The sequence below is a fragment of the Chrysemys picta genome, chromosome 18 (assembly GCF_011386835.1).
Source record: "Chrysemys picta bellii isolate R12L10 chromosome 18, ASM1138683v2, whole genome shotgun sequence".
Taxonomy (NCBI): Eukaryota; Metazoa; Chordata; order Testudines; family Emydidae; genus Chrysemys; species Chrysemys picta.
This window is the reverse complement of record NC_088808.1, coordinates 2,904,510-2,931,323: the sequence shown is the minus strand read 5'-3', so window position 1 is coordinate 2,931,323 and position 26,814 is coordinate 2,904,510. Positions and strand designations below refer to the sequence as shown.

Below are 26,814 nucleotides of genomic sequence, written 5' to 3'. Positions count from 1 at the left end.
CATTTTAATTAACTTCCTTTTATAAATACACAGTTCTTTCCTTGTCTAAAATCTGAACTATTTGGGAACCTTGCTGGTCAAGTTCATACTGTACAAACTCACACTCTTAAATACTAGTTTTGTTTTTTAAACCACTAGCTACATTTCTCCCACCACATTAGAAACCGAAAAGAGAAATCCAATTGCTAACTCATATTCATGTTTCACTAATTCCTGTCTCCCTTCCATAGTCTAAAGCAGGGGTAGGTAACCTATGGCACGCGTGCCAAAGGCAGCACCCGAGTTGATTTTCAGTGGCACTCACACTGCCTGGGTCCTGGCCACCGGTCTGGAGGGCTCTGCATTTTAATTTAATTTTAAATGAAGCTTCTTAAATATTTTAAGAACCTTATTTACTTCACATACAACAATAGTTTAGTTATGTATTATAGACTTATAGAAAGAGACATTCTGTTAAATTGTATTACTGGCACGCGAAACCTTAAATTAGAGTGAATAAATGAAGACTCGGCACAGCACTTCTGAAAGGTTGCCGACCCCTGGGTTAAAAGAACAGTATTTGATCCAAGAGAGCTGCTGCAATGTCTCTGGAGATGCGAATGCTACAGTCTGCTGACAGGCTGGGTTAACTGTGTATGTCAATACCAAGGATTAATGGAATTCTGTAAAAGTTGGGGGGGAGGTGATTTCAACCCACTCACAACAGAGGGGTTGATTCCCTCCCCACCCAGCAATTGCTCCTATCCTAAGAGGGCTCCAGACAATTTCTTCATTCCCTTCCTTATCCCATAAAATCCTGGTAGTAGCCCCACTTCACTTCAGTAAAGGGAAGAAGGTTTGACCTCAAAAGCAACTATTTCAAAAGGGAGAGCATATACAATAGAAGATCTGATGGGGTGAGGCTGTAGTCTGCCATTTACAAACAAGTCTCATTTCTACCTCCTCTCCCCTCCAAGGCCTCTCATTCAATCCCCACCCAGCCCCCAGCCAGTCTAAGGCTACGTCTACACTACCTGCCTGAATTGGCGGGTAGAAATCGATCTCTCGAGGATTGAATTATCGCGTCTCGTCGGGACGCGACATTCGATCCCTGAATCGATGCTTGTACTCCACCAGGGGAGGTGGGAGTAAGCGCCATCGACGGGGCGCCGCGGAGGTTGATTTGCTGCCGTCTTCAGAGCGGGGTAAGTCGGCTCCGATACGTCGAATTCAGCTACGCTATTTGCGTAGCTGAATTTGCGCATCTTAAATCAACACCCACCCACCCCCGTAGTGAGGACGTAGCCTAAGACTGCTGCACAGCATTTATCTTCCATGAAGGAAAGAACATTTATGTTCGAAGTAGCACCAGCAGATAGACTCTATCTGAGAGATACACTCTGTTCATGCCGGCAGGAAGGGAAGTACTGACTGAGCACAAATCTGCTGTTACGCTGTAAATGAAACTGCACTGCGCTGTGCAGTGTCTCTTTAAGACATCTACAAAGATTAACTTTAACAGGCACATTTCAAAAAAAATCCAAACAAATATTTTAAATACTTTTCTGGATTCTCCACTGGTTTTCCCTGCACCGTATCCTTCTCCGCTCGCAGCACAGGTACCATGGAAAGCTGTCCAAAGCAAAGCTATTTTTTTTACTTCCTATAACAGGAAACCGCCCCACCCTTGGGCCAAAGAGGCAGGGGGAGGACATTCAAGAATGATGCATTACAATCTAACCCCACAGGGATAGAGCAATCATGGCATTTACAGGCCCTGCCAGCTGGCAAGCTCTGCTGCCACAAGGGCAAATCTGTCTTTTTAACTTAGAATCACAGAATTCCAGGGTTGGAAGGGGCATTAGGAGGTCATCTAGTCCAACCCCCTGCTCAAAGCAGAACCAATTCCCAGACCCCTAAATGGCCCCCTCAAGGATTAAACTCACAACCCTGGGTTTAGCAGGCCAATGCTCAAACCACTGAGCTAGCCCTCCCCCCTTGAATGTTCAAGGTTTCATCTCCATCACTTTTAGGCAGCTTGCCATTACTCTCAGAGTGGGCTGTATAACAACAAAGTCTCCTTTCCCATTACATTATCGTCCTGCAAGCAGATTGGGAAAACCCAAGAGAACAGGGGAAGTGGAAAGGCTTTAGTCTTGCTTAAACACTAAGGGGCTGATCTTGCAGCTATCGGATTCCCACCAGTCAGTGGCAAAACGGCACACATTTTGGTTTCATATCAGACGCTAAGAATGCAACAGCACCAACAGTACAATGACAACACTGGGTAAAGTTAGCATCTTGCAAAGCAACACCTAGCTCCTCTCACTCAAGTAAAGCCTGAAGTATTCATTAGTTTGCAAATAACTTCCTTTCCCTAAAAGTGACAGTGAAACAGCCCAGTGATTGCTCCATTGTACAAGCCACTTTGAGGATCTCTACACTGGAGTTTGTGGTCTTCTTTTAGCTTAACTGATTGTCAAGTCACTCAGGATAACTAAGACCCTTGGAAGTGCCAATCTAGACACTCAATGAACATTTGTTCAGGACACAATTGATTGTGATTTACCCTAGCAGCTAGTTAAAACAGGACCATAAATTTCAGACTAGACAGATCCTTGCTTCTCTCAAGAAGTGCTAATACAATGATCTACCCCAATGGAGAGTACTCAGTGTGCATGTCTAGGTGGGTCTCGCTGTAAGGATACCTGCAGTGTGCTTATGCTGTGACGCTCATACCTTAATGTCAGGAAAGTAGAAAAGCGATTTGCAGTATTTGCAGTTGAGGCTTCTCTCGGGGCATTCCCGCTCTGAATGGCGCTCCTTTTCATTCAGTTTGATCATTCCCTTACATGCCAGGCACTCAATCAGCATGAACGGGCAGTCCCCTTCATGGCAGCTCTGTGACAACAAGAGCAGCACATTTCAATACAACCGTACAAAAAACCCACAGATGCAGATGCTTTGAGATGCGTAAAGCCCATTTCCTAATGGATCTCAGGATGAAAGGCTCTTCTGGGCCTGCACAAAGAGGGCAAGGGAAACCAACAACTTAATTCTATTTTCACTAAGGCTGTGTCTACACTACACGCCTTTTAGCGACACATCTGTGCCGACAGCCGTGCAGTGTAGCTGTTGTATGTCAGCAGGAGAGAGCTGCCCAACGAGCGGCAATAGCTTTGTCGGCAGGCGAGCTCTCTTGCCGACAAAGCGCTGTTCACACCGGCACTTTTCGTCGGCAAAACTTTTGTTGTTCGGGGAGTGTGTGTTTTTTTCACATCCCTGAATGACAAAATTTTTGTCATTCAGATTCTAGTGTAGACAAAGCCTTAGTGTCTTATCCGAGTGGTATCCAGATTGGGGAGGGGGGCTGCCAGAGGCACATTGGACACAGCAGAGTACTGGGGTGGAGTAGTCTGCATAACCCCCACCACTACTGCAAATGTTCTCCCCCGGCTGCAGGTTGCTCCTTGAAGGCCATACCATGCTGCCCCTGGAGTGCCCTACTGCAGCTGTCCACAGGAACAGCTTGCATACAAAAAGCTGCAGGCTCTGCCAGCAGCCTGATGGTCCAAGCTTCTCTTCTTTGCTCCCATGGCCCTCAGCTCAGCCATGAGATTACATGTGGCCCAGCCTCATGGAGCCTCCTCCCCACCCTAGAGACCATGTGGCCTTCTGGAGAGAGTGGGGAAAGCCATCAGGAGCACAAGCCACCGTGGGAGGGAAAGAGAGAGAGCAATAAAAGAGGAAAGAAAATGAACAGAGCAATTGCAAGAGATATTCTGTATATTCACCCCTGTGGCAGAACTGTGCTCCAGAATCCCAGCTTTCATTTAAAAAGTTTCTAGTCCATATAATTGTGGAGAAAAATCTTGAAGAGGTGCCCAGTATAATCTGCAGACAGATGTCTGCCTTAGTTTGCAGAGAGGCAGAAACAACAGCTCTACGAGGTGGGACTGGCCTCATTTATCATAATCAGGGCTCCAGCGACTCCCAGATTCTCTGGCTCTGGAATGTGGCATTTTTCCCAAGATGCCAAAAAATAAATAAATACAGCATTTTTGCCACGGAATTTGCCACTCTGCAACAGCCAGATGCCTGCTCTTTTGTTTCCTGTCTCTCTCCTTGCTGTGGCTGCCTCTCCCACTTTCCTCACAAGTGGGTATTAACTGGGTTACAGTGCATACTCCATGGAGCCTGGCAGCAGGCGGTTGGCGAGCTGGAACCCAGCTTGCAGCCAGATGTGTCAGCTGGTGAATGAGGCTACCTAGAGAACAACAGCACAGCAGCTGATACCAGCAACAAGCTCTCCCTTCCCTGGGGCACTTAGGCGAAGGTGACTGTGGGCCAAGCCATTTGGAGGGCATGACGAATAAACCAGCCTCAGAACGAATCACTGTCAAAAAGAATCGGAGATTAATTTTATGTCGCGTTTTCAACTGTGAGCTTTGGCTGCGTGTGGTAGGGGGATGGAAATGGGTCTCCACCTATCACTGAAGGATCTGAATGCCTTCCATGTAACATCCATAGCAACAGCAAAGTCCATAGTGGATTTCTTGAAGTCTCTGGCTCTCCCTTTTCAAGGTATACACTCTGATTGGGGAGGGTTTGGGTTTTAATTTTTTAAGATTTATTAATTTAGTTTTAGATTGACTTTTGGTATAGGGGGCTTTTAGGTTGGTTCGGGTTTATTGGGCACAAAGGAGTATAAGCACTTTAGTGTCGTTCTCACACAGAAAAGGCCTTTTTGAAGAGGATGGGTTTTGCAGCATTTCCCAAAGCCCGTCAGACTCTGGATTTGCCTAATCTCCACTGGAAGTTCGTTCAAAACTAGGATCCCCTCGACAGAGAATGCTTTGCTCCTAGCTCTCATGTCCTTTGTCCTGGGTTTTGTCAGTTGCATTGTCCCAGAGGAACGCAGCTGTTGCAGTGGTTCATATACCAAAACATGGTCTTGAACTAGCTAGAGTTTGATCCATAAATTGCTTTGAAGCTCAGGACCAAAACCTTAAACTGAAGCTGACTAGGAGCCAGTGAAGGGACTTGAGCAGGGGCCTGATGTGCACGCAGTGGCCTAAATGGAGAAGGCAGGCAGCCGCATTCCGTACCAGCTGGAGCCTACGCATTGGCTTCACATACAGTGAATTTCATTTCATGGCAAAAGATTAAATTAACCTTGCTAAGGAAATTGGGAATCAAAGCCACAGAGTACACAAGGCCCTAGATACAGGACATAATAGATAGCACCCATCCATCACCTGAGGGAACTCCAACCAAAGATATTGACAAATTAAAGGATTGGGCCAAAAGAAACCTGATGAGGTTCAACAAGGCCAAGTGCAGAATCCTGCACTTAGGATGGAAGAATCCCATGCACTGCTACAGACTAGGGACAGAATGGCTAGGAAGCAGTTCTGCAGAAAAGGACCCAGGGATTACAATGGACGAGAAGCTGGATATGAGTCAACAGTGTGCCCTTGTTGCCAAGAAGGCTAATGGCATTTTGGGCTGTATAAGTAGGGGCATTGCCAGCAGATCCCACACTACAAGAAGGATGTGGAAAAATTGGAAAGAGTTCAGCGGAGGGCAACAAAAATGATTAGGGGGCTGGAGCACATGACTTATGAGGAGATTGTTTAGTCTGCAGAAGAGAAGAATGAGGGGGGATTGGATAGCTGCTTTCAACTACCTGAAAGGGGGTTCCAAAGAGGATGGATCTAGACTGTTCTCAGTGGTACCAGATGAGAGAACAAGGAGTAATGGTCTCAAGTTGCAGTGGGGGAGGTTTAAGTTAGATATTAGGAAAAACTTTTTCACTAGGAGTGTGGTGAAGCACTGGAATGGGTTACCTAGGGAGGTGGTGGAATCTCCATCCTTAGAGGTTTTTAAGGTCAGGCTTGACAAAGCCCTGGCTGGGATGATTTAGTTGGGGTTGGTCCTGCTTTAAGCAGGGGGTTGGACTAGATGACCTCCTGAGGTCCCTTCCAACCTTGATATTCTATGATTCTATAATTGGGAACTACTGGTCTAAAGGTATCTGCTCTGCAGACCATCACTGTGGTTACATTTAACAGCTACAGATCACAGTTCTTTGGAGACCACCATCTCAGTCTCTCCTTTGTTGCTAATGAGGACACTCCGGTCCCAAGATTCTTCTGACAGCACCGAGATTTCTCACACTGTCACTTTCTGGTTTTAGCTCAGTATTTAATGGTTATCTCCATCAACAAAACGGTACAGCTTAAAAGCACCCAAATACTGCAACTCTGAGAAGTACATGGTCAACTTGCTGAAAGTCCAACAGCCCTGCCTGCTTTGAATAAAGGAGCAACCCTCCTCTTTTAAACACAGAGGATACTCCAGGTCCCAGCATGCAATGCTTCATCTTGATTGAAGCTGCTCAATCACTTGAATCGAATTGGAGCATTTCATGCTGGAACTTTTCATCTCTATTGGTCTGACCTCCATAAGAAAGATGAGGTCACCAACAAGCCATAAATTAGAATTCTGTGGACCATAGCTGGCCAGCCCTGACAGGACACAGCTCCTACCTCTCTTCCAGATTTTAGGGAAGGATGTGGGCAAGGTGAATCAGCCAAATCTATGTCCCAAAAGTATAGAAGTTTGGACATTAAATATTAATTTTGTTCTTACTTTAGTCTGAGGATGGAGGAGGCTTTCAGGAAAAGAAATGTGTGAGGGAAGAAAATGCAAACATAGTCAGGACTGGTGCCCTTTACACATTGGAAAATCCGCACCAAACCAGGTTTTCCCCAAATAGGGTTTACTTTAGATCTCGATCTTTTGAGTTTCTTAAACATGAACCAAAAGCACCAATTAAATTTCATCAGTTTTTACACAAAAGTGTGAGATAACAGCCTTGGCATTTCTCTGAAGAAAGTCTCTGAAAGTCCAAAAATTTCAATTCCCAACTGTTAAACGTTGCCTGAAAACTTAAACAGCACTGTTCTCAAACTAAGGTTGGGGGGGGGGGGAGAGGGAGGGAGAAGGTCTTGCTTTAGAAGGGACATATGACTGATCTGAACGTCCAAGATACTGAATTACAGATTTACATCTTCAGAGAGCCAGATGCTAGAAGCATTAATTAGCAAAGCCACCACAATATCACTGAGTTGTTTTGAGACGTAAACACTGACATATCAGACCCTTTCAGATGGGGCTTTCCAATCCCCTCCCACGCACATTTTCTGGCACTCCCTGTAGCTTACCTCCCACACAGCAGGTTGGACAGGAAACAATCTACATCAGAGGTGGGCAAACTACGGCCCGCAGGCCACATCCAGCCCACGGGACCGTCCTGCCCGGCCCCTGAGCTCCTGCCTGGGCACCTAGCCCCCGGCCCCTCCCCTGCAGTCCCCCCTCCTCCGCAGCCACGCAGTTGCACGCTCATGCAGGGCAGCGTGGCAGTGTGTCTGGCTCCGGCTGGGTGGCGCAGCTCCAGACATGCTGCTCTGAGTGGCATGGTAAGGGGGCCAGGGGGTTGGATATGGGGCAGGAGGTCCTAGGGGGCAGTCAGGGGACAGGGAGCAGTTGGATGGAGCAGAGGTTCGGGGGGGCAGGGGATGGGGAACAGGGGGGATTGGATAGGGGGTGGGGTCCTGGGGGGCCTGTCAGGGGGCGGGGGTGTTGATAGGGGTTGGGGCAGGCAGGGGACAGGGAGCAGGGGGGGGGTTGGATGGGGGGGGGTCCTGGGGGGCCTGTCAGGGGGCGGAGGTGTCGATAGGGGTTGGGGCAGGCAGGGGACAGGGAGCGGGGGGGCGGGGTTGGATGGGGGGGGTCCTGGGGGGCCAGTCAGGGGGTGGGGGTGTCGATAGGGGTTGGGGCAGGCAGGGGACAGGGAGCGGGGGGGGGGAGTTGGATGGGGGGGGGTCCCGGGGGGTGGTTGGGGCGGGGGTCCCGGGAGGTGCCGGTCAGGGGACAAGAAGCGGGGGGGTTGGGGTTGGATGGCTGGGGGGTTGCGAGGGAGGCAGTCAGAGGGCGGGAAGTGGGGGGGGCGGATAGGGGGCAGGGGCCAGGCTGTTTGGGGGGCACAGCCTTCCCTACCCGGCCCTCCATACAGTTTCGCACCCCGATGTGGCCCTCAGGCCAAAAAGTTTGCCCACCCCAATCTACATCTAGGCAATCAGCTATCCAACCTTTACCTCTAGGACTTTAAGGGAGGCCAGTTTTCAAGTCTGTGGATTTCAACCGCAGCTCTAGAATCACTAGACCTTCTCTCCAAAATAGGACTTCCTCGAGCCATCTCTCACTACAAGCACAGGGCGCTGCAACAAACATTTCCACTCAGGACAGTGGGATTTGACTCCCCTGCATACAACTATGAACTGGCTGAAAATGGTGCCCCAATGCTATAAACCAGCTTGGAACCAGAAGCTTCCAACAGGGAAATACAACAGAAGTTTCTTCCTAATTTCAAAGACAGAACCCTGGGGTCCTGCCCAGCATCACAGAGCACTCCAACCAGAAAGCTTTAGATGCAATATCTTACTATAGCAAACACAGACAGTGCTGCAGAACCTTCACTATTAAATTTCCAAGAAGGAAAAAAAAAGTTGAAGCAATTCCAAGGGCCAGCAGGTCTGAACTTTACATTCCAAGTAAAGACCATTAAACTAGGGTTACCATACGTCCGGATTTTCCCGGACATGTCCGGCTTTTTGGTCCTCAAATCCCCGTCCGGGAGGAATTTCCAAAAAGCCGAACATGTCCGGGAAAATAGGGAGGCATAGTAAGGGGACCCCGAGTGCAAGTGGCTGCAGCAAAACTTAAAACTCCCGCGATCTGCTGATCTGCCAGGGCACAGAGGCAGCGGGCGGCATCCGAGCACGCAGCTGTCTCCTCCCCAGGCTCCAACTTTCCCGGCTCCCGCTGCTCTCCACCGTGTGCCGGGGCCAAAGCAACTTCCCCAGCGCAGCAGCAGCCGGAGCCCGGGGAGGAGGCGGCTGTGCGCTCAGATGCCGCCCGCCACCTCTGTGCCCCTGCAGATCGGGGAAGGAGTTAGTTTTGCGGCAGCCACTCGCACTCGGGGTCCCCCGAGCATCTTTTGCCCGAGCGCTGCGCGGCAAACCGTGAAGCCGGCAGCACTCGGGCAAAAGACGCTCGGGGGACCCCGAGTGCGAGTGGCTGCCACAAAACTAACAACTCTACCAATCTGCCGGGGCACAGAGGCGGCAGCGGTGGCATCCGCGCGCGCAGCGGCCTCCTCCCGGGATCCAACTTTCCCGGCTCCTGCCGCTCTCCAGTGCAGCAGGGGCCGAAGCCCAGGGGGCAGAGTTGGGGCAGGGACTTTGGGGGAAGGAGTTGGAAGGGAGCAGGGAAGGGGCGGCCGGGGCCCCGTGGAGTGTCCTCTTATTTCAGTGTTGAAATATGGTAACCCTAATTAAACTAAGACTCCACCAACAGCACTGAAATATCTCTAGCAGCAAGACCACTCTGTCCAGCCACAAAACTTCAAGAATAATAAAATCATAGAATATCCGGGTTGAAAGGGACCTCAGGAGGTCATCTAGTCCAACCCCCTGCTCAAAGCAGGACCAATCCCCAACTAAATCATCCCAGTAACTAAATCATCTCAGAAGTAATCCTGAAGCCTGAACCCCGTGGGGTAGGGATGGGATGTTATCTTCCCCTCTACCGATTGAATTAAATTCTGGAGGGGGAGTCTTCGCCACCCACCCAGATATTCAACTGGATTTTTTATTCTCTTCCACAGGTTCAGCTGAGCTCTGGCAAAAGGCTCCAGGCCTACAAAACTGCTAGTAATGCGAAGTCCAGGGTGTTAACAAAACAACAATCTGAATCTGGACCAGGACAGGGTATGATCCCAACAGACAAGAAAGCTCATCTATACTTATTAGCTGAACTCAACTGACAAGGAAGATTGAGTCTCTTTTAGACCAATTTACTGGCTTCTCCCTCCTGGCCTTTATTTTATCTGAAAACAGACCAGCCAGCCACAGAATTACCTGGCAGACTAATCCAACCTCTCATTTTGTCTATTTAAATATTGCTCTCAGGATTAGAAGGATAGATCCTGACGCTCCATTCAGGTGTCCCTAGCCTTCAAATGACCCTGTATTCCCCAAGCAGGAGTTTAAATTCAATCAAGCCCTTATGTCCCTGTCAACTTATTTTAAAATCCTGCTGATGATTAAGAGACTCTCTCTGTAGCTGAAGGACATTCACTTCCCTCATCACTCTGTTGCAAGGTGGGAGAGAAGTGACATTTCATGTATTTTTAAAGTGCCATTTTATTGCTGTGTGAAGAGTTGGGGACTTAGATGATCCTTAGGAGTCTGTCTGTACCTATTCTAGGGACATATTTGGCTCCCATCACCATCATATCTGAGCACCTGGAAGTCACAAGAATATATTTTCTTAGTTATTTCTCATGTTCCAACTGCCTAACTTCACAATCTTTGCATCTCTCATCTGTGATTTTTTTCTCCTTTTTGCAAAGCACCTGTTGTTAAAAACTCTCTACCATAGCACACTTTCTATATATACACATATAATGATCCGTGAGCTTTCATGTGGAAACAGCTTTTAATGCACAAAAGAAAAAATCTCTTCTGAGGCACAGTGTTCACATGTTCCAAGCATTTACCAGCGTATTCAAAACACAGTAAGAAGAAAACTGTATTTAAAAATTCAGATCTCTTGTGACAGTGCTGAATATTTTAATATTTTTCACAATAGGAAGAGTTGAAAGAGACAGCATGAACTTTGCCCACACACGCAGTTTTAAAAATATGCTGCATTTGAGACGTGACCTTTGGTAGCTTAAACAGAAAACAAAACTTGGAGAGCTGAGGAAGGACTTTAAGGGTGAAGGGCTGAAAATTTTCAGCTGCAGAAGCTGGTCCTCTTCCTCTCCCACCCCTGTGAAATTACTAAAATGCCAGTGACACAGTCTCCTAGGGTTGCCAAATGAGTTTCTCTTGATACCAGTGGCTGCAAGCTTTTAAAATGAATAAACAGTGAATTATCTTTTAGGTACTTTCCATGGTCGGTCTGAAATAGCACAGCAAGGGGCTTTCCATGATGGGAGTGTTGCTGCTGCTGAAGGCAGCAACACACATTGCTGCTTTCAGATGACACAGCACGGCTTTAGGCACGCTATACAGAAGAGCTGACACACCACAGCACCCTTCTGCAACCCTTGCTCACCTAATGACTTTATCGGTCCTAGCCAGAAACGTACACAGGTATGTAGTATGCTGGTTAGACCCAGCTTTGACATATTTATTGGGCACTTCCCTTCACTCTCAGTAACACTCAATCCAACACCTTGCCACAATGGGGAAGAGATATGAGGTATCAGATAAATCAACTAGTACAGCTGCCATAATCCGGGTCCAGCTCCCTACAGACACAACGGTCACTACTACCATGCCCACAATCCTTGCTTTACTCCTGGGGGAATTCTGCGCCACGCAGAAAACATATCCACCTGCGGATTTCTTTGCTTCCTTGCAGAAAGTGATGGAGAAGCCAAGGGAAGCCAGGTGGGGGTGGGAGGGGCAGGGGATGCCCATGGGTGTAGTTTGAGGAGGCATTGCCCCCCAAACCGAGGGGAGGCACATGGAGTCACATGCCACTGCTCCCCCGCCCCCGTTTTTGCGAGCACAGAGCTGCCTGGCTGAAAGAGGGTGCCACTTGGTTCAGCTGATTTTGCAGCTGGTTGCCGCCTCCTGAGTCCTAGTGCGGGTTGTGCTCGCCTTCTGTGTGCTGGGAGACATCCTGTTTTCTGTACAATAGTGAGTGTCCGTGGTGGGGCAGGGAAAAGGGGCTGGGGTGTGGGAAAGAAGCAGTGGGGAACGAAGGGGGATGAGATAGGGAGGGGGTGGGGCAGGGTGATAGGAAGAGAAGAGGATGGGGAAGCAGGAGCCCGGCATGCGGCATCCCCTTGGCAGCAGCTGAAGTTGGGGCTCCCCTGTTAAGCAGGCCCATCAAACCCCCACCCCAATGAGCCCCACCGCCCCTGCATGTGGCCCACCCCACTGAGCCCCAACCAGCTATACCCAGACCCTCACCCTGACGAGCCCCTCCTCCCTTGCACCTGGACCCCCCTGCAGAGTCCCATTGCCCCTGCACCTGGTACCCCCCAACAAGCCCCTGTACATTCAGATCCCACACTGAGCCACCAACACCCAGACTGCCCCGCACAGAACCCTCTTCCCCACACCTGGATCCCCCACACTAAGCCCCTCTACACTTGGCTCCTGCTAGGCTGAGCCTGCCTGCCCACCAACACCTGGTGTGCCCGGTGCAGAGCCCAGGTTGTTTCTGAGGCAGGCTTGGCCCTTGTGCTGTGCCAGGGTCGGGTGCAGCCTCACTGCTGAGTTCCTGTCCGGGGGGAGGGAGAGCAGAGTGCTGGAGGTGGGAGATCACCCTGCATGCAGCCAGTGACCTGTGCTCCCCACTGCCATGCTGGAGCCTCCACATTTATGTATTGACAAATAAAATTTTCAGAATGTTGAAGAATTTTAAAATATGGTGCACAAAAATTTTATTTTTTTGGCAGATAATTTAATTTTTTGGTGCAGAGTTCCCTCAAGAGTATTGCTTGTCCCTCGGAATAGAGTTCCGGGCTCAGAGCTGCCCAAGATGCTTCCACTGGACTGCCTCAGATGGACTTGACTTTATTTTAGCAAAATAATCTTCAGTGATTTCGGATTGTTAAGAGCAGAGTAAAGGAGAAGGCTAGTGCTTGTCAACTAATCTCACATGCATACAGCACATTCCATTTAGAAGGATCCCAAAGTGCTCTCCCTCCTCCTTCCCCAGGAATAGCTTCTCTCACTACTGGAACGCAGACACCTCTGGGGTGAAGTTGGGTAGTTATCTACAGTCCACAGCAATACTACAGAATAGTTTGGGACAGGAGAATTCTGTATCCCTCTTCACATTCAAGAAGGAATTAAGAAGGTAGAACGTAATTACCCAAATTGGAATTTAACCAGGATACCTAGGCTAATACCCCTAATCTTCCAAGAATGCTATACGATTTTTAAATGGCTACCAGAGGTCAGCTCTTTAATTTAATGTCTTATCCAAAAGAAGTTACTTCCAACAGCAAATGCTCCTTATCATGCTAGGTTTTGGTACAGCACTGACTGACGAGGAAAAATGCTATCTCATGAATCACCAACAACATGGCGTGTGGCGCCTTTTCCTTGGAGGTCTCTTGTCCAAGTACTGACCAAGTCCAACCCTGTCTAACTTGTGAAATCTTACAAGATCATACGGACATATGGCTACAGAGGACACTTCTTTGGCCCTGTAGGAACTGCCCTCATGCCCTTTGTTGGAAATCCAATGGAATTAAAGTGCGCAGTCTCTCAAACATATTTCCAAACTAGTCAGTAGCTGTTTAAAGTGAGGGGGCTGAAGATCTTGCTGCCAGGCATAGCTCCATTTGCCTTAAATGAGCTGGGCTCACTTATGCCACAGTTGAATTTGGCCCCACATGTTAAATTGGGGCACAAAACTTCATGCTACCAGCTGCCAGTCATACAGCACAGAACTGAACTCAAAACCCAGCAATCTACAGGCATCAACAATGCTAATCTGAATCCTCAGTAAACACACTGGTATCCTGAAGCTGCCATCTCTAATCTCCTCCCTATAAATTAGAAACACTACCAACAAGCACTAGGGTTAGATCTTGAATTTAACATTTATTTCAGTCAATTGCATAAATACACCATGACACTCACGGATCTAGGGGTGAGATTTTCAAAGCAGTCTAAGGGAGCTCAGCACCCAACTTCCACTACATTTCTAGGCTGAAATCCAAGCCTAGAAGTATTAAAGTATTGGCTAATTAGAGCCCAAAGTGCAGATAAAGTTCTCTACTAGTGGCCTCAAAAGGCGAACCAGAGGACTGAGACAAAAATCAGAAGTAAACATTCCTGCCTCCTCATAATGGCATTGCTAATAGAATCAAGATGTCACACTACACAGATTGATCTTAAATGCTTTGTCAGGAATAAAACATCACTTCCTCACCCCAACTCCTCAGGAGTCACCAACTGCTCTTATCTCAGTCCCTTCACTCAGTGGTTCTCACGGTCTGGGCTATGCAAAGCTTTAGCAAAGCTTTTGATACGGTCTCCCACAGTATTCTTGCCGCCAAGTTAAAGAAGTATGGGCTGGATGAATGGACTGTAAGGTGGATAGAAAGCTGGCTAGATCGTCGGGCTCAACGGGTAGTGATCAATGGCTCCATGTCTAGTTGGCAGCCAGTTTCAAGCGGAGTGCCCCAAGGGTCGGTCCTGTGGCTGGTTTTGTTTAATATCTTTATTAATGATCTGGAGGATGGTGTGGACTGCACTCTCAGCAAGTTTGCAGATGACACTAAACTAGGAGGTGTGGTAGATACACTAGAGGGTAGGGATCGGATACAGAGGGACCTAGACAAATTAGAGGATTGGGCCGAAAAAAACCTGATGAGGTTCAACAAGGACAAGTGCAGAGTCCTGCACTTAGGACGGAAGAATCCCATGCACTGCTACAGACTAGGGACCGAATGGCTAGGTAGCAGTTCTGCAGAAAAGGACCTAGGGGTCACAGTGGACGAGAAGCTGGATATGAGTCAACAGTGTGCTCTTGTTGCCAAGAAGGCTAACGGCATTTTCGGCTGTATAAGTAGGGGCATTGCCAGCAGATCGAGGGACGTGATCGTTCCCCTTTATTCGACATTGGTGAGGCCTCATCTGGAATACTGTGTCCAGTTTTGGTCCCCACACTACAAGAAGGATGTGGAAAAATTGGAAAGAGTCCAGCGGAGGGCAACAAAAATGATTAGGGGTCTGGAGCACATGACTTATGAGGAGAGGCTGAGGGAACTGGGATTGTTTAGTCTCCAGAAGAGAAGAATGAGGGGGGATTTGATAGCAGCCTTCAACTACCTGAAGGGGGGTTCCAAAGAGGATGGAGCTCGGCTGTTCTCAGTGGTGGCAGACGACAGAACAAGAAGCAATGGTCTCAAGTTGCAGTGGGGGAGGTCCAGGTTGGATATCAGGAAAAACTATTTCACTAGGAGGGTGGTGAAACACTGGAATGCGTTACCTAGGGAGGTGGTGGAGTCTCCTTCCTTGGAGGTTTTTAAGGCCCAGCTTGACAAAGCCCTGGCTGGGATGATTTAGCTGGGAATTGGTCCTGCTTTGAGCAGGGGGTTGGACTAGATGACCTCTTGAGGTCCCTTCCAACTCTGATATTCTATGAGTCTATGATTCTATGATTCCAGTGTTTCCAGAGGGTTGTAAAAATTTCCCAGCAGACCAAGTTTTCTTTTATATATAAGTGTTTCTAACTCATCTGACTGCAAATAAATCCTTACAATGCAAATTACTGCAGCAGACTCTATTCACTGCAGAGTGCTGGGAAATGTGCCATTCATGAAATTTTCAATGGGAATGTATCTTTCCAATGAGATCGGTACCACATGTATGTATGTGTGCTAATGGTCCCATTCACTGGGCCATGAAAACTCGCAAATGGCGTTGAACACAGAACTGGTGAGGTTCTGATGCTAAGGGAAAGAGGGAGTGCAGAGGCCATTTTGTCCAGCAAGCTGATGGAAGAGGTTATTTGGGGGCATATCCACTGAATCCATGACTTTATGGACCTCTTGACCAGGTCTCCTGTGTGTTGGGCGATGGCCTCCCCTTCTCAATTACTATAGGCCCCGAATGCAAAAGAGCAGTGGGCAGGACAAGAACTATATCCACTCCAACATCCCCAAAACAAATCCATTTATTCAGGTCTGAAGGTAAATGCTTATTTTGGCCATAATATATGGCAGAAACAAATTGGAGAGAATCCAGACAGCAACACAAATGATAAACAGTTTAGAAAACCTGCCCTCTGAGGAAAGGTTCAAAAACTGGGTATATTTAGTCTTGGGAAATGGAGACCGAGGGGGGACCTGATAACAGTTTCCAAATATGTTAAGGTCTGTTATAAAGAGGACAGTGATCCATTGTTCTCCGTGTCCACCAAGGGTAGGACTAGAAGGAATCAGCATGGTTTGAAGCAAGGGAGATTTAGATTAGATATTAGGAAAAACTTGCTAACTCTAAGGAGCGTTAAACTCTGGGAATAAACTTCCAAGGGAGATTGTGGAATCCCTAGCATTGAAGGTTTTTAAGAACAGCTGGGACAAACACCTGGCAGGGATTGTCTAGGTTTACTTGGGCCAGCCTCAGCACAGATGGCTCAACTAGATGGCCACTGGAGATCCCTTCTAGCCCGATATTTCTATGATTATAGTATTTTGAGGAGTTATTTTGGGCTGATGCAGAAAGAAATATTCTGGGATAAGGTGTCTTGGAGGTCATAGAAGGAAAAAGTGGTTGGTTTGAGGGATCATACAAAGTATTTGAAAACTTCTCCAGTCAGTGTACACCCTCACTAGGATACACAACCACCTAGGTTAGACTGGAAAGCTCTGAAAGTCCCAGGAGGCCAGAGCTTATCTAGGATTGAGTTAGTGCAGCTGAAAGCTCAGATGCTGAAGGCTAATGCCAGCAGGAACTCATTTAATTCCCAGTGCCTTGTCCATCACCACTCACATGCAAAAGGAAGGAGAAAGCACAATGAAGAGACACATGGAGAAACTCTAGTCTTTACCTCATATTCTTTAATTGTCCCTGTCCATGGGCAGCCATCATTAATACAGACAGCCGGCAGACTTTCCACCTCCCGACGAGCTGCATTATCTGGGAAAGCCTCAAATGGGAAAAAGCAAAGACAAGTTACTCTGGGATTGCAGCTTTGATCTAGTCTCCAGATTCTTCACACGCCACTGCTAAGAAACAGTCTTCCCAAACTTGTTGTCCCACAATACTCTTAGAGATGCATCTGTGACTCTGGTAAACCAGGTCCAGCCAAGGCCGTAGGAATTAGCTAAGAACGCATAGCTGGAAACCAAACCAGCTCACCTGTATGTTAGTGTTGTTCAAAACAGGTATTAGTATTATAAGAATGTATTTATTGATTAGCCTCTATGAAATGCTTGTAAATTGCTGCATGTATTAATCTCACAGGTAATGTCTGTATTCCAGGCTATAAGGAAATACGTAAGTTTCGCTTCAAATTTTTGAAAATGTTTGCTCTGAATTTGGGAATCCAGACAGAGGAATCATGCCCCCCACCCATTAAAAAGGCCTATCAAGATTACACGGGCCATTAAGGAACATCACAATGCATAGGATTGGTAAACAACCCTATCACAAAGGAGCTTGTCTCAAGGCCGTGTCTACACTAGTGAGCTTACAGCGGCACAGCTGTACCAATGGCGAGAGCTCTCCCGTCGGCATAATAAAACCACCTCCACGAATGGCAGCAGTTATGTCCGCGGAGAAGCTCTCCCGGGGACACAGATGCCATGAAACTTATGTCGCTCAGGAGGATGTTTTTTTTCATACCCCTGAGCGACATAAGTTTTGCTGACATACGTGGTAATGTAGACAGGCCCTACATGTAAAAGGTAAGAGGGTCACAATTCATTTCTTTGGCTACACCACCGAGCTTACATCGGTGCAGCTGTGCCGCTGCTAATGCAGATGCTCTAAGCCGACGGGAGAACTCTCCTGTCAACTTAATTACTCCAGCCTCTGCAAGCGGCAGTAGCTGTGTTGGTGGGAGAAGCTCTCCCGCCTGCATAGCGCTGTCCACACCAGCGCTTAGGTTGTAACTTATGTTGCTCAGGGGGGTGGCTTATTCACCAGAACGTATACTGATCTAAGCTGTAGTATGTACATAGCCTTAGGCAGACATCCTCAGGGGTTACCCCTTGGCCTCTCCTGAATGACATTTTGAATTGACAGATTACATCTCTGTCACCTTTAGGTACCATAGATGGTAACTCATTTGTGTGTATATGCTTGCTTGCTTTAACCTGTAAATAACTCTTATTTCTTTTTCCTAATTAATAAACCTGTAGTTAGTTTAGTACAGGATTGGCTACAGGAGTTGTCTTTGGTGTGAGATCTAAGATACAAATTGATCTGTGGTAAGTGACTGGTCGCAACCTGAGTATTTTGTGATTTCTGAAGTAAGTGACCATTTATCACTAAGGGCTAGTCTTCACTTACCGGCTGGTCCGGAGGCACGCAATCGATGTTCTGTGATCGATTTATCGCGTCTGGTTAAGACGCGATAAATCGATCCCGGATCGATCCCGGAAGTGCCCACAATCGGCGCCGGTACTCCAGCTCTCCGAGAGGAGTACGCAGCGTCGACGGGGGGAGACTTCCGGCCGCGTCTGGACCCCGGTAAGTCCGGACTAAGGTACTTCGAATTCAGCTACGTTATTAACGTAGCTGAATTTGCATACCTTAGTCCGAAGTCCGGACTAAGTGGGGACCAGCCCTAAGTCTAGCTTGCCTGGGTGGCAAGATAGACTGGAGAGCCCAAGGGGACTGTGTATGACTCCATAGTAAGACTGTTAGTGGAGTTCACATTTCTTACTAGGTTGGTGAAATCTAATTATAGAACATACCACCAGTATGGGGTAAGTACCCTGTTTTTGGTAGTTTGCCCTGAGGTAGGCACTCGTGGTCGTGAGCCACTCCAGACTGTGTGACAGCATCTATGACAAATCTTTATTGCAGAGTTTAAACAAGTAAACTGTGTTGTAAGGTGTCCTGAATTTTAGAAGTTGGGGAAATCAATTGCAGCACTAATCATTACACTTAGGATACTGAATTCACACCTGTTAGATAATGGATTCCATCATTCTTAGGTACCAGTCTCTGACCTCTCACTCTAAACAAAAACAGGAAATGTTTATGAATGACTTCAATGTTTTCTACTTTGGAGAGGTCTTACTTACCGAATTTGTTTCTAAAATAGAAACTCCTTCTTCATATATTCCTTCCTGAATACAGGCTGCACACTTCTGAGGCCCAGAGCTAATGGGGGTGGGGGAAAAAAAATCAGCCACAAAGTAAAAAGATTCATGCTGAATTTGTGATTCAGTGACAATAGAGGCTTCTCAAGAGATCCTTCAGAGCCAAAGGTGGTTTATTTACACAAGCATATTTTTAAAACAGCAAATGGAACCCTTTACTAACAAACATTTTGCATTAATTGATTGATCCTTTTAATGGATATACATTTCTACTCTATTTTAGTTTCTTCCTTGTACTGATCTTTATTCTCGTTTTCTTCGTCTCATGATTAGCTGTTCTTATATTTAACATTCCCCCAAACCCTTAAAAGTAAAGACAGAGAAATTAAGAAGGTCAATTGAAACTTCTTTTGCGAGCATAAAATGTATTTTTACATTTCGCACATGTGGCATTATTGCCAAGCGGGGACCTCCAAGGAGCAAATTCTTTATACGGCCCAGATAGTCACTTACAACAGTACTTAAAAAGAGTGGACCAACCTAGATGGACCACCTGGTCTTTGTCACACCCAATAATCTCCTGGGTTTCAGCTTGACCATACCACCTGAAGAACACAACAAACTCAGGAAACTCCGGGTATGTCTACATAGCACTTTGGAGCCATGGGAAGGAGCCTTCCAGCCCGATCAACAGACTTGGGTTAGCGGGGCTTGTGCTAGCGCTCTAAAAAGAGCTGTGTAGACAGTGCTTTGAAGTTACGGCTGGGACTGAAGCTCAAGCTCTGAAGCCTGGAGAGAGCAGCTTCAGAGCCCAAGCTCCAGCCTGAGCTGCAACTTAAAAGAGCTGTCTACACAGTTTTTAGAGCACTAGTGCAAGCCTTGCTAGCCCGACTTGGTTGACCCAGGCTGGGAGGCTCCTTCCCGAGAATGGCAAAATGCTGTGTAGACATACTCTCTAGGGCAGAAGTCACCAACCCATTGATCGTGATCAGCTGGTCAATCCTGGAGCCTCTGCCAGTTGATTGCGATTTCAAGGTCACTAAAAGTCAGGCGGTGCAGCAGGGCTCAGGCAGGCTGCCTGCCTGCCCTGGCCCCACGCCGCTCCCAGAAGCGGCTGGCTGCTAGCACATCCCTGTGGCCCCTGTGGGGGGGAGGGGGGAAGCAGCTCCATGCGCTGCCCCCACCCCCAGCAGTGCCCCTACAACTCCCATTGGCCGGGAACCAGGGCCACAGAGACGTGCCAGCAGCTTCCGGGAGCAGCATGGGGCCACGGCAGGCAGGCAGCCTGCCTTAGCCCTGCTGTGCCGCCAGCCAGGAGCCACCTTTGGTAAGCGCCTTCTGGCCGGAGCCTACACCTTTGCACCCCCTCCCACACCCCAACCCCCTGCCCCAGCCCGGAGCCCTCTCCTGAACCAAACTCCCTCCCAGAGCCCACACCCCTCACCCTCTCCTGCACCCCAACACTCTGCGCCAGCTTGGAGCTCCATCCTTCACCAAACTCCCCCCCCAGAGCCTTCACCCCCTCCTGCACTCCAACCCCCTGCCCCAGCCTGGAACCCCTTCCTGCACCCAAACTCCCTCCCGGAGTTTGCACCCCTCACTCCTGCACCCCAACCTCCTGCCTGAGGCTCAGCCAATGCACACCCCACAGTTGAGAATGTTACACTGATTTGTGACAATCCCTGAAGGATTTTGGATCTATAAACCACAAATGACACTGAGATTAGGTGCAGTTTGACCATGTGTCCCCTGCACCCAAACTCCCTCCCAGAGCCTACACCCCTTCCCGCGCCTCAATCCCCTGCCCCAGCCCGGTGAAAGAGAGTGAGGGTGGGGGAAAGCGAGCGACAGAGCGAGGGGGAATGGTGTGAGCGGGGCGGGGTAGATCCTGGGTTGATCTTAAATTCAAAAAGTGATCTTGTGCGTAAAAAGGTTTGAGACCACTGCTCTAAGAGAACCAGGTGCTGAAATTAAGAGACAGACATAAAATGTGGCCCTCGCTCACAACCCACTGAAAATAAGGCTGTATTTCCTTTTTTGCTTTCCTTTGCTTCTAATCATTTTGTTTCAGATCGGAGAGGGATAAATTACCTTATAAGTTTCTTCAGGCAGTAAGAACAATAGCGGTGTCCACACTGAGCTTGAAATGGCCTCCTCAGAATATTCTTGCACTCAGAACAGAGGTATTTGCCCTCCAATTTAGTCCCCAGTATCTCCTTTGAAAATCCAGGCTGGTTTAAATCCAAAGAACCAGGTGGAGTCGAGTTTGCTGCTGCCATGTGAACCCAAAACCCCAGATGTGCCTCAAGAGCCTGAAAAAAGAAAAATGTTTTGTCCCATTTGATTATCTTGTTCTCAGTTGGACAAGGTTCACCTTTCACTACCTTAACTGCATTTATCACCTGGAAGCCACCGCTATAGCTAAGCTTGTTATTCCTAAACACAGGTTTGCAGTGTATTATACACACCGAAACAGCCACCTGGGCAGATTTGGTCTTAAATCATAGAATAGAATCATAGAATATCAGGGTTGGAAGGGACCTCAGGAGGTCATCTAGTCCAACCCCCTGCTCAAAGCAGGACCAATCCCAACTAAATCATCCCAGCCAGGGCTTTGTCAAGCCTGACCTTAAAAACCTCTAAGGAAGGAGATTCCACCAACTCACTAGGTAACCCATCCCAGTGCTTCACCACCCTCCTAGTGAAACAGTGTTTCCTAATATCCAACCTAAACCTTCCCCTACTGCAACTTGAGACCATTACTCCTTGTTCTGGCACTTGCCAGGGGCACGGGCTCTAAAGTTAAATCTGAAACATGGAAATGGGGTGGGGTATTCTTGCATAGTTCCCCTACCCACCTTAATTATGGAAAAATAAACTTTGGACAAATTGCTGCCTCCAGTCCAAAACAAGAGAGACCCAAGAGGAGAAAACTTGCCTAATGTCAAACTGATCAAGAGAGTAAACAAACAGCCTACTGAAAACTTCCTACACATCAAGTGACACAGACATGATCCAGCGTCACATACTTCCATTTTGGTCAGTTGTCAAAATACACTGTGATTCTATATAAGGCTAGTGGCTCACTTGTGTCACAGAGAGAACCTGTTTGAACAGCCAAGAGCCAAGATTTACAAACGTAATCAGGTGTCTGAGGGTTCCAGGTTTCTTTGAAGGTCTGTAAAATGAAGAGGCAAAAATGGTATAATCTAACGAAAGGAGTAATATTCTGGGAATAAAAGGCAGTATGATGATTTATTTTTACTGTGTACGCCATTCAGAAAACCTCCCTCCCAATGCTGCCATGTACAGACTAGACTGGAAGGTGCGTTAACTCCATGTATGTTATCTTTGTATCAAAACAGCCAAACAAGCCGAGGTTAGACTGAGTTCCAAGCATTTAGCATTTAAATCTGATGTATTCTGAGGCCATATTTACACTACAGCCACTACACCGACACAGGTATAGCGCTGTAGTGGTGTAGCGTAGATGCTTCCTACACCGACGGAAGGGGGTTTTGAACTGATGTAGTTAATGAGAGGTGGTAGCTAGACTGATAGAAGAATTCTTCTGGTAACACAGTCATGTCTATACTGGGGAATAGGTCAACCTAACTACAGCCCTCAGGGTGTAAACTTTTTCAGCCCTGAACAACATAGCTAAGTCGATCTAACTTGTAAACATAGACCAGGTCTTAATGTCAGTGTGTTGCCTGATGACTGACTTTAACCAGATGTTTTTAATGTAGTCTATATTTATTAAGAGAAGTAACTTGGTATAAATTTTGGCTATTGACCATCTATCAAGACAGTAAAAATGCCTCCCTGCAAGCTAAATGAACAGTTCTAGAAAAGTTTAGGGCAACTTGCAGGATCTCTCCCTCCACAAATGTCCAATGGCACAAAAGCAATTAAGTGTAGCTGGACCATGGAGAAGATATGAGGCAGTGGTGCCTTGGGGAAGGCAAGGAGTTACAACCAGCAATGCCAGGAGGCATAACTCCTTCACAGATAATAAGGGGGAGATTGCTGGATATTGCCTCTCACTAGCCCAAGACCCTGCCGATCAGACATCCTCCCACTTTGTGGGCAGACAGAAGCTACCGAACCAGAATAGCTTGATGGTTAGAGTCACATCCCTGCTCCAAATTAGGTAGAGCAGAGACTTGAACCTCGGGTCTCCCACATCCCAAGAGAATGCCATAACCACCAGGCTGCTCTGGGGTGAGTTCTCTCTGACTCTCCATGAAACATTTCAAAAGGTTTTGGATTTGTCCCAATGCAGAAAAGAAAAACTTTTCAATTCTCAAAACCGTTCATTGACATCCATTTCCTGTGCAGCTCTACCAGTGACCTGGAGGAGGGATAGGCAACTGGTGGCCCAAGAGACAAATCTGGCCTGCTAGATCATTGTAAGGATCAGGAAAGGCACAGGGCTTTGCATGGGCCAGGTCCTGCCTGCGCACAAATGCGAGCATCACATGATGCTGTAGCAAGAGCCAACAAGCCAGCACAGGGAACCAGACCCACCTCCATGGAATAGGAGCTGCTGCTGTGGGGTGAGCACAGTACTGGCTCTTTCTCCAGCCCTGCACCAGGACCAGATTTCCCCCTCCCCACAACCACTCAGGGCAGGACCCTATTTTCTGCCACATCACACACCCCTGCTAGCCAAAGGATTTTAGTGGATTTTGTGACCTTCTACTACCTTAAAGTTACCCATCCCTGACCTAGAGAGATGCTAGAGCAGGGGTAGGCAACCTATGGCACGAGTGCCGCAGGCGGCACACGAGCTGATTTTCAGTGGCACTCACACTGCCCGGGTCCTGGCCACCGGTCCAGGGGCTCTGCATTTTAATTTAATTTTAAATGAAGCTTCTTAAACATTTTATAAACCTTATTTACTTTACATACAATAGGTTCGTTATATATTATAGACTTATAGAAAGAGACCTTCTAAAAACGTTAAAATGTATGACTGGCACGCGAAACCTTAAATCAGAGTGAATAAGTGAGGACTCGGCACAGCACTCCTGAAAGGTTGCCGACCCCTGTGCTAGAGCATGCCATGCTGCACTTTACATAGCAGCTGAGATCTGAATCCAAGGTTCTCATTGCCAGTGGTCATCAAAAGATCCCAAGGCAAGCTTAAAGAGCTGGCGGGTGAACACGCTCTCATGTGTTCAATTGAAATAAGCATAGAGGCACCTGTGGGGCACCGTAACTATAAATAAATGGACCTGTACATTTTATCCTTTATTCAGGTTATGCCTACCTAAACATTTGTACTGTGCTCATCACTACAGTAGCCGTATCTTTCTTCCACACCCCACTCAGTTATCATCATGGAAAGACTAGATCAGCAAAGCAGTTTTTACATTCTGATCAGAAGATTGAGAAAGATGCATTAATTCTAACTCTTCTAAGAGCAAGTTCCCACAATCATGGGCCAATTACCAAGAAAACCAAGTCTTACACTTGAGTCTCACTCTGCTGGTTGACAGTTGCATCATTAACCACTTCCATTCTTTCAGCGGAATATAGCTAGAATGGAAGACCATAGTCTCAGAGAGCAAGGTGATCCCTCAGGTACTTTGGGTCAATCCCATGAAGAGCTCTGAAGACAAGGACTGAAACTCAGAGACACACACTTTAGTGTTCAGGTTTGTTTAATTATAATATAAATGTAGTGCCCTTTATGGACAGAGTAACTCACTAAAATGTTATTTCTGTTAAAAGCACCATAGAATCATAGAATATCAGGGTTGGAAGGGACCTCAGGAAGTCATCTAGTCCAACCCCCTGCTCAAAGCAGGGCCAATCACCAACTAAATCCCCAAATGGCCCCCTCAAGGATTGAACTCACAGTTCTAGGTTTAGCAGGCCAATGCTCAAACCACTGAGCTATCCCTCCCTTATGTACGTTATACAACAGCTGCATAGAAAGCAAAAAATTAGTGGGGCTGACAAGTGAGGGAGAGAGTGTATTGGTCTGTGGCACTCCAATTTCTCTCATCAATAAGAGTGTAGCCCTATTACACCAACATATTCATGTGCCTACAGTGGTTGAACAATAGTAATATGAGAACATGGACTCTAAAATCCATACAGAAACTGATTATTTTTAACTGTTTGCCTCGTTTTATAAGGTTCAGGTGAATTTCATATGTGAAAACTCTGTAGACTGAATCCCCCCAGGTATCCACCGGACAGCAGTAGTTCAGGATCCTGATCATTGTGTTTAACCACTGATGCAATTTAACCCGTGATCATTCTAATGAGAATGTCAACCAAGGGTCAGTTAATGTTTTCCACAAAGGTTTTTGCAAGACCATCTCCTCTTATCTGCTGAGAACTAGACTGACATTCACCCACTAAGTTTAAAACGCCCTTTGAGGTTGCCAGGGACTGTGTGGCCCACCTTTTTGACAAGTATAGTTCTGTATAGTGCCCGCAGGCATATTTTCCAGCATTTTGGGCAATGTTAAGTAGGATGTGAGGCAAGCGTGAATCATGCAGAAGTGTTCAGAAATGGCCAAGTATCAGTTTTTGTTGCTGAGACCACATTATTGTGCCTACTGCCAAGAAACGAATGTGATGGTTTATCACTGGTTGGCATTTACCGGTTAAACTGCTCTGTAATATCCAGGGATCGCCCGGTACAGAGATTCTTTTTGAACAACAAGGAGCAGCTTAAGCAAAGCAAACCCTGACTTTAGTCAGTCTGATAATTAAAGCACAATTCAATTGACACAGAACAAGGTCCCTTCCAGTTCTAGGACATAGGTTAGCTCCAGTAATTTATTTATTTTGTACAATCCTGGAGCAAAGACCATTAGTAAAGACCTTCCCCACGGGCTGAAAGGCGCCATGCTACTGGAACCACAGCGTGATCCACCAGCCGGGCTGCAAAGGGATTTCCCGAGCGCCAGCGCCCGGGGCTGCCACCGCTGGAATTTCCCCGACAGCACTTCCCGTCTCGATTTCCTCTCGCCAACGGCGCTTGCTCAAGTGCCCGGACTGTCCGCCCCGAGCCACTGGCGGGGCTTCCTCGCTGGGCCTCCCCGGCCTGGCGGCCAGACAGGGCCCCCCGCACACGCAGGGACCCGAGCCCAGCCTCCAGCGGGACAGGGGACCGGCCCCCGCCGCCCCCGGCCGCTGCCACGCGCAGCCGCTGGCCCAGCCCCCTCCGCCCGCCCGGCGCTGGGCCAGGCGCCCGGGGCCTACACCCCGCCCCGGGCCCGACAGGGCCAGGCACCCAGCGCCGGTCAACCTGGGCGGGTGCAGAACCTCCTCACTTACCGGCAGCCTCGCTCCGCTCCCCGCCAGCCACACCGGAAGCACCCCCATAAGCCACGCCCACCGGACATGTTCCCAGGCCACGCCCCTCCCCGGTGGCTAAGCCCCGCCTTCGCCTCCGCTCGGTGCCAAAAGTGGCAGTTGGTGGCGGTTGAGGGGTAGATTGTGTAACGCGCGACAGCCGCTCCCGCCCCCGCCCTCGCGGGGCCCAGAGCCTCTGTCACCCCCAGACCTACAGCACCCCGCCCCCCCCGTGCCTCTGTCACCCCCAGATCGCAGCACCCCGCCCCCAGCCATCCCCGTGCCTCTGTCACCCCCAGATCACAGCCCCCCGCCCCCCCACCAGCCCCGCGCCTCTGTCACCCCAGATCCACAGCACCCCGCCATCCCCGCGCCTCTGTCACCCCCAGATCACAGCCCCCCGCCCCCCCACCAGCCCCGTGCCTCTGTCACCCCCAGATCACAGCACCCCGCCCCCCCGCCATCCCCGTGCCTCTGTCACCCCCAGATCACAGCACCCCGCCCCCCGCCATCCCCGCGCCTGTGTCACCCCCAGACCTACAGCACCCCGCCCCCCCGCCATCCCCGTGCCTCTGTCACCCCCAGATCTACAGCACCCCGCCCCCCCGCCATCCCTGTGCCTCTGTCACCCC

General features: G+C 48.4%; 1 protein-coding gene across 5 annotated transcripts in view; it reads right to left on the bottom strand.

Annotated features, from left to right (window-relative positions):
- TRAF2 (TNF receptor associated factor 2) overlaps positions 1–26,814 on the bottom strand; it is a 52,641-nt gene that overhangs the window by 17,301 nt on the left and 8,526 nt on the right. For 2 of the 5 annotated variants that reach the window (XM_065572289.1, XM_065572288.1), the window contains exons 2-5: positions 20,954–21,174; positions 18,845–18,923; positions 16,639–16,737; positions 2,719–2,880 (exon numbers count right to left, since the gene is read on the bottom strand). In XM_065572289.1, the coding sequence (XP_065428361.1) occupies positions 2,719–2,880; positions 16,639–16,737; positions 18,845–18,923; positions 20,954–21,141 (528 nt within the window). In that variant the 5' untranslated portion in view covers positions 21,142–21,174. Of the gene's footprint in view, positions 1–2,718; positions 2,881–16,638; positions 16,738–18,844; positions 18,924–20,953; positions 21,175–21,949; positions 22,036–26,164; positions 26,302–26,814 lie in introns of those variants that run through there. The other 3 variants (XM_008173812.4, XM_065572290.1, XM_024110384.3) reach the window with 3 other exon arrangements.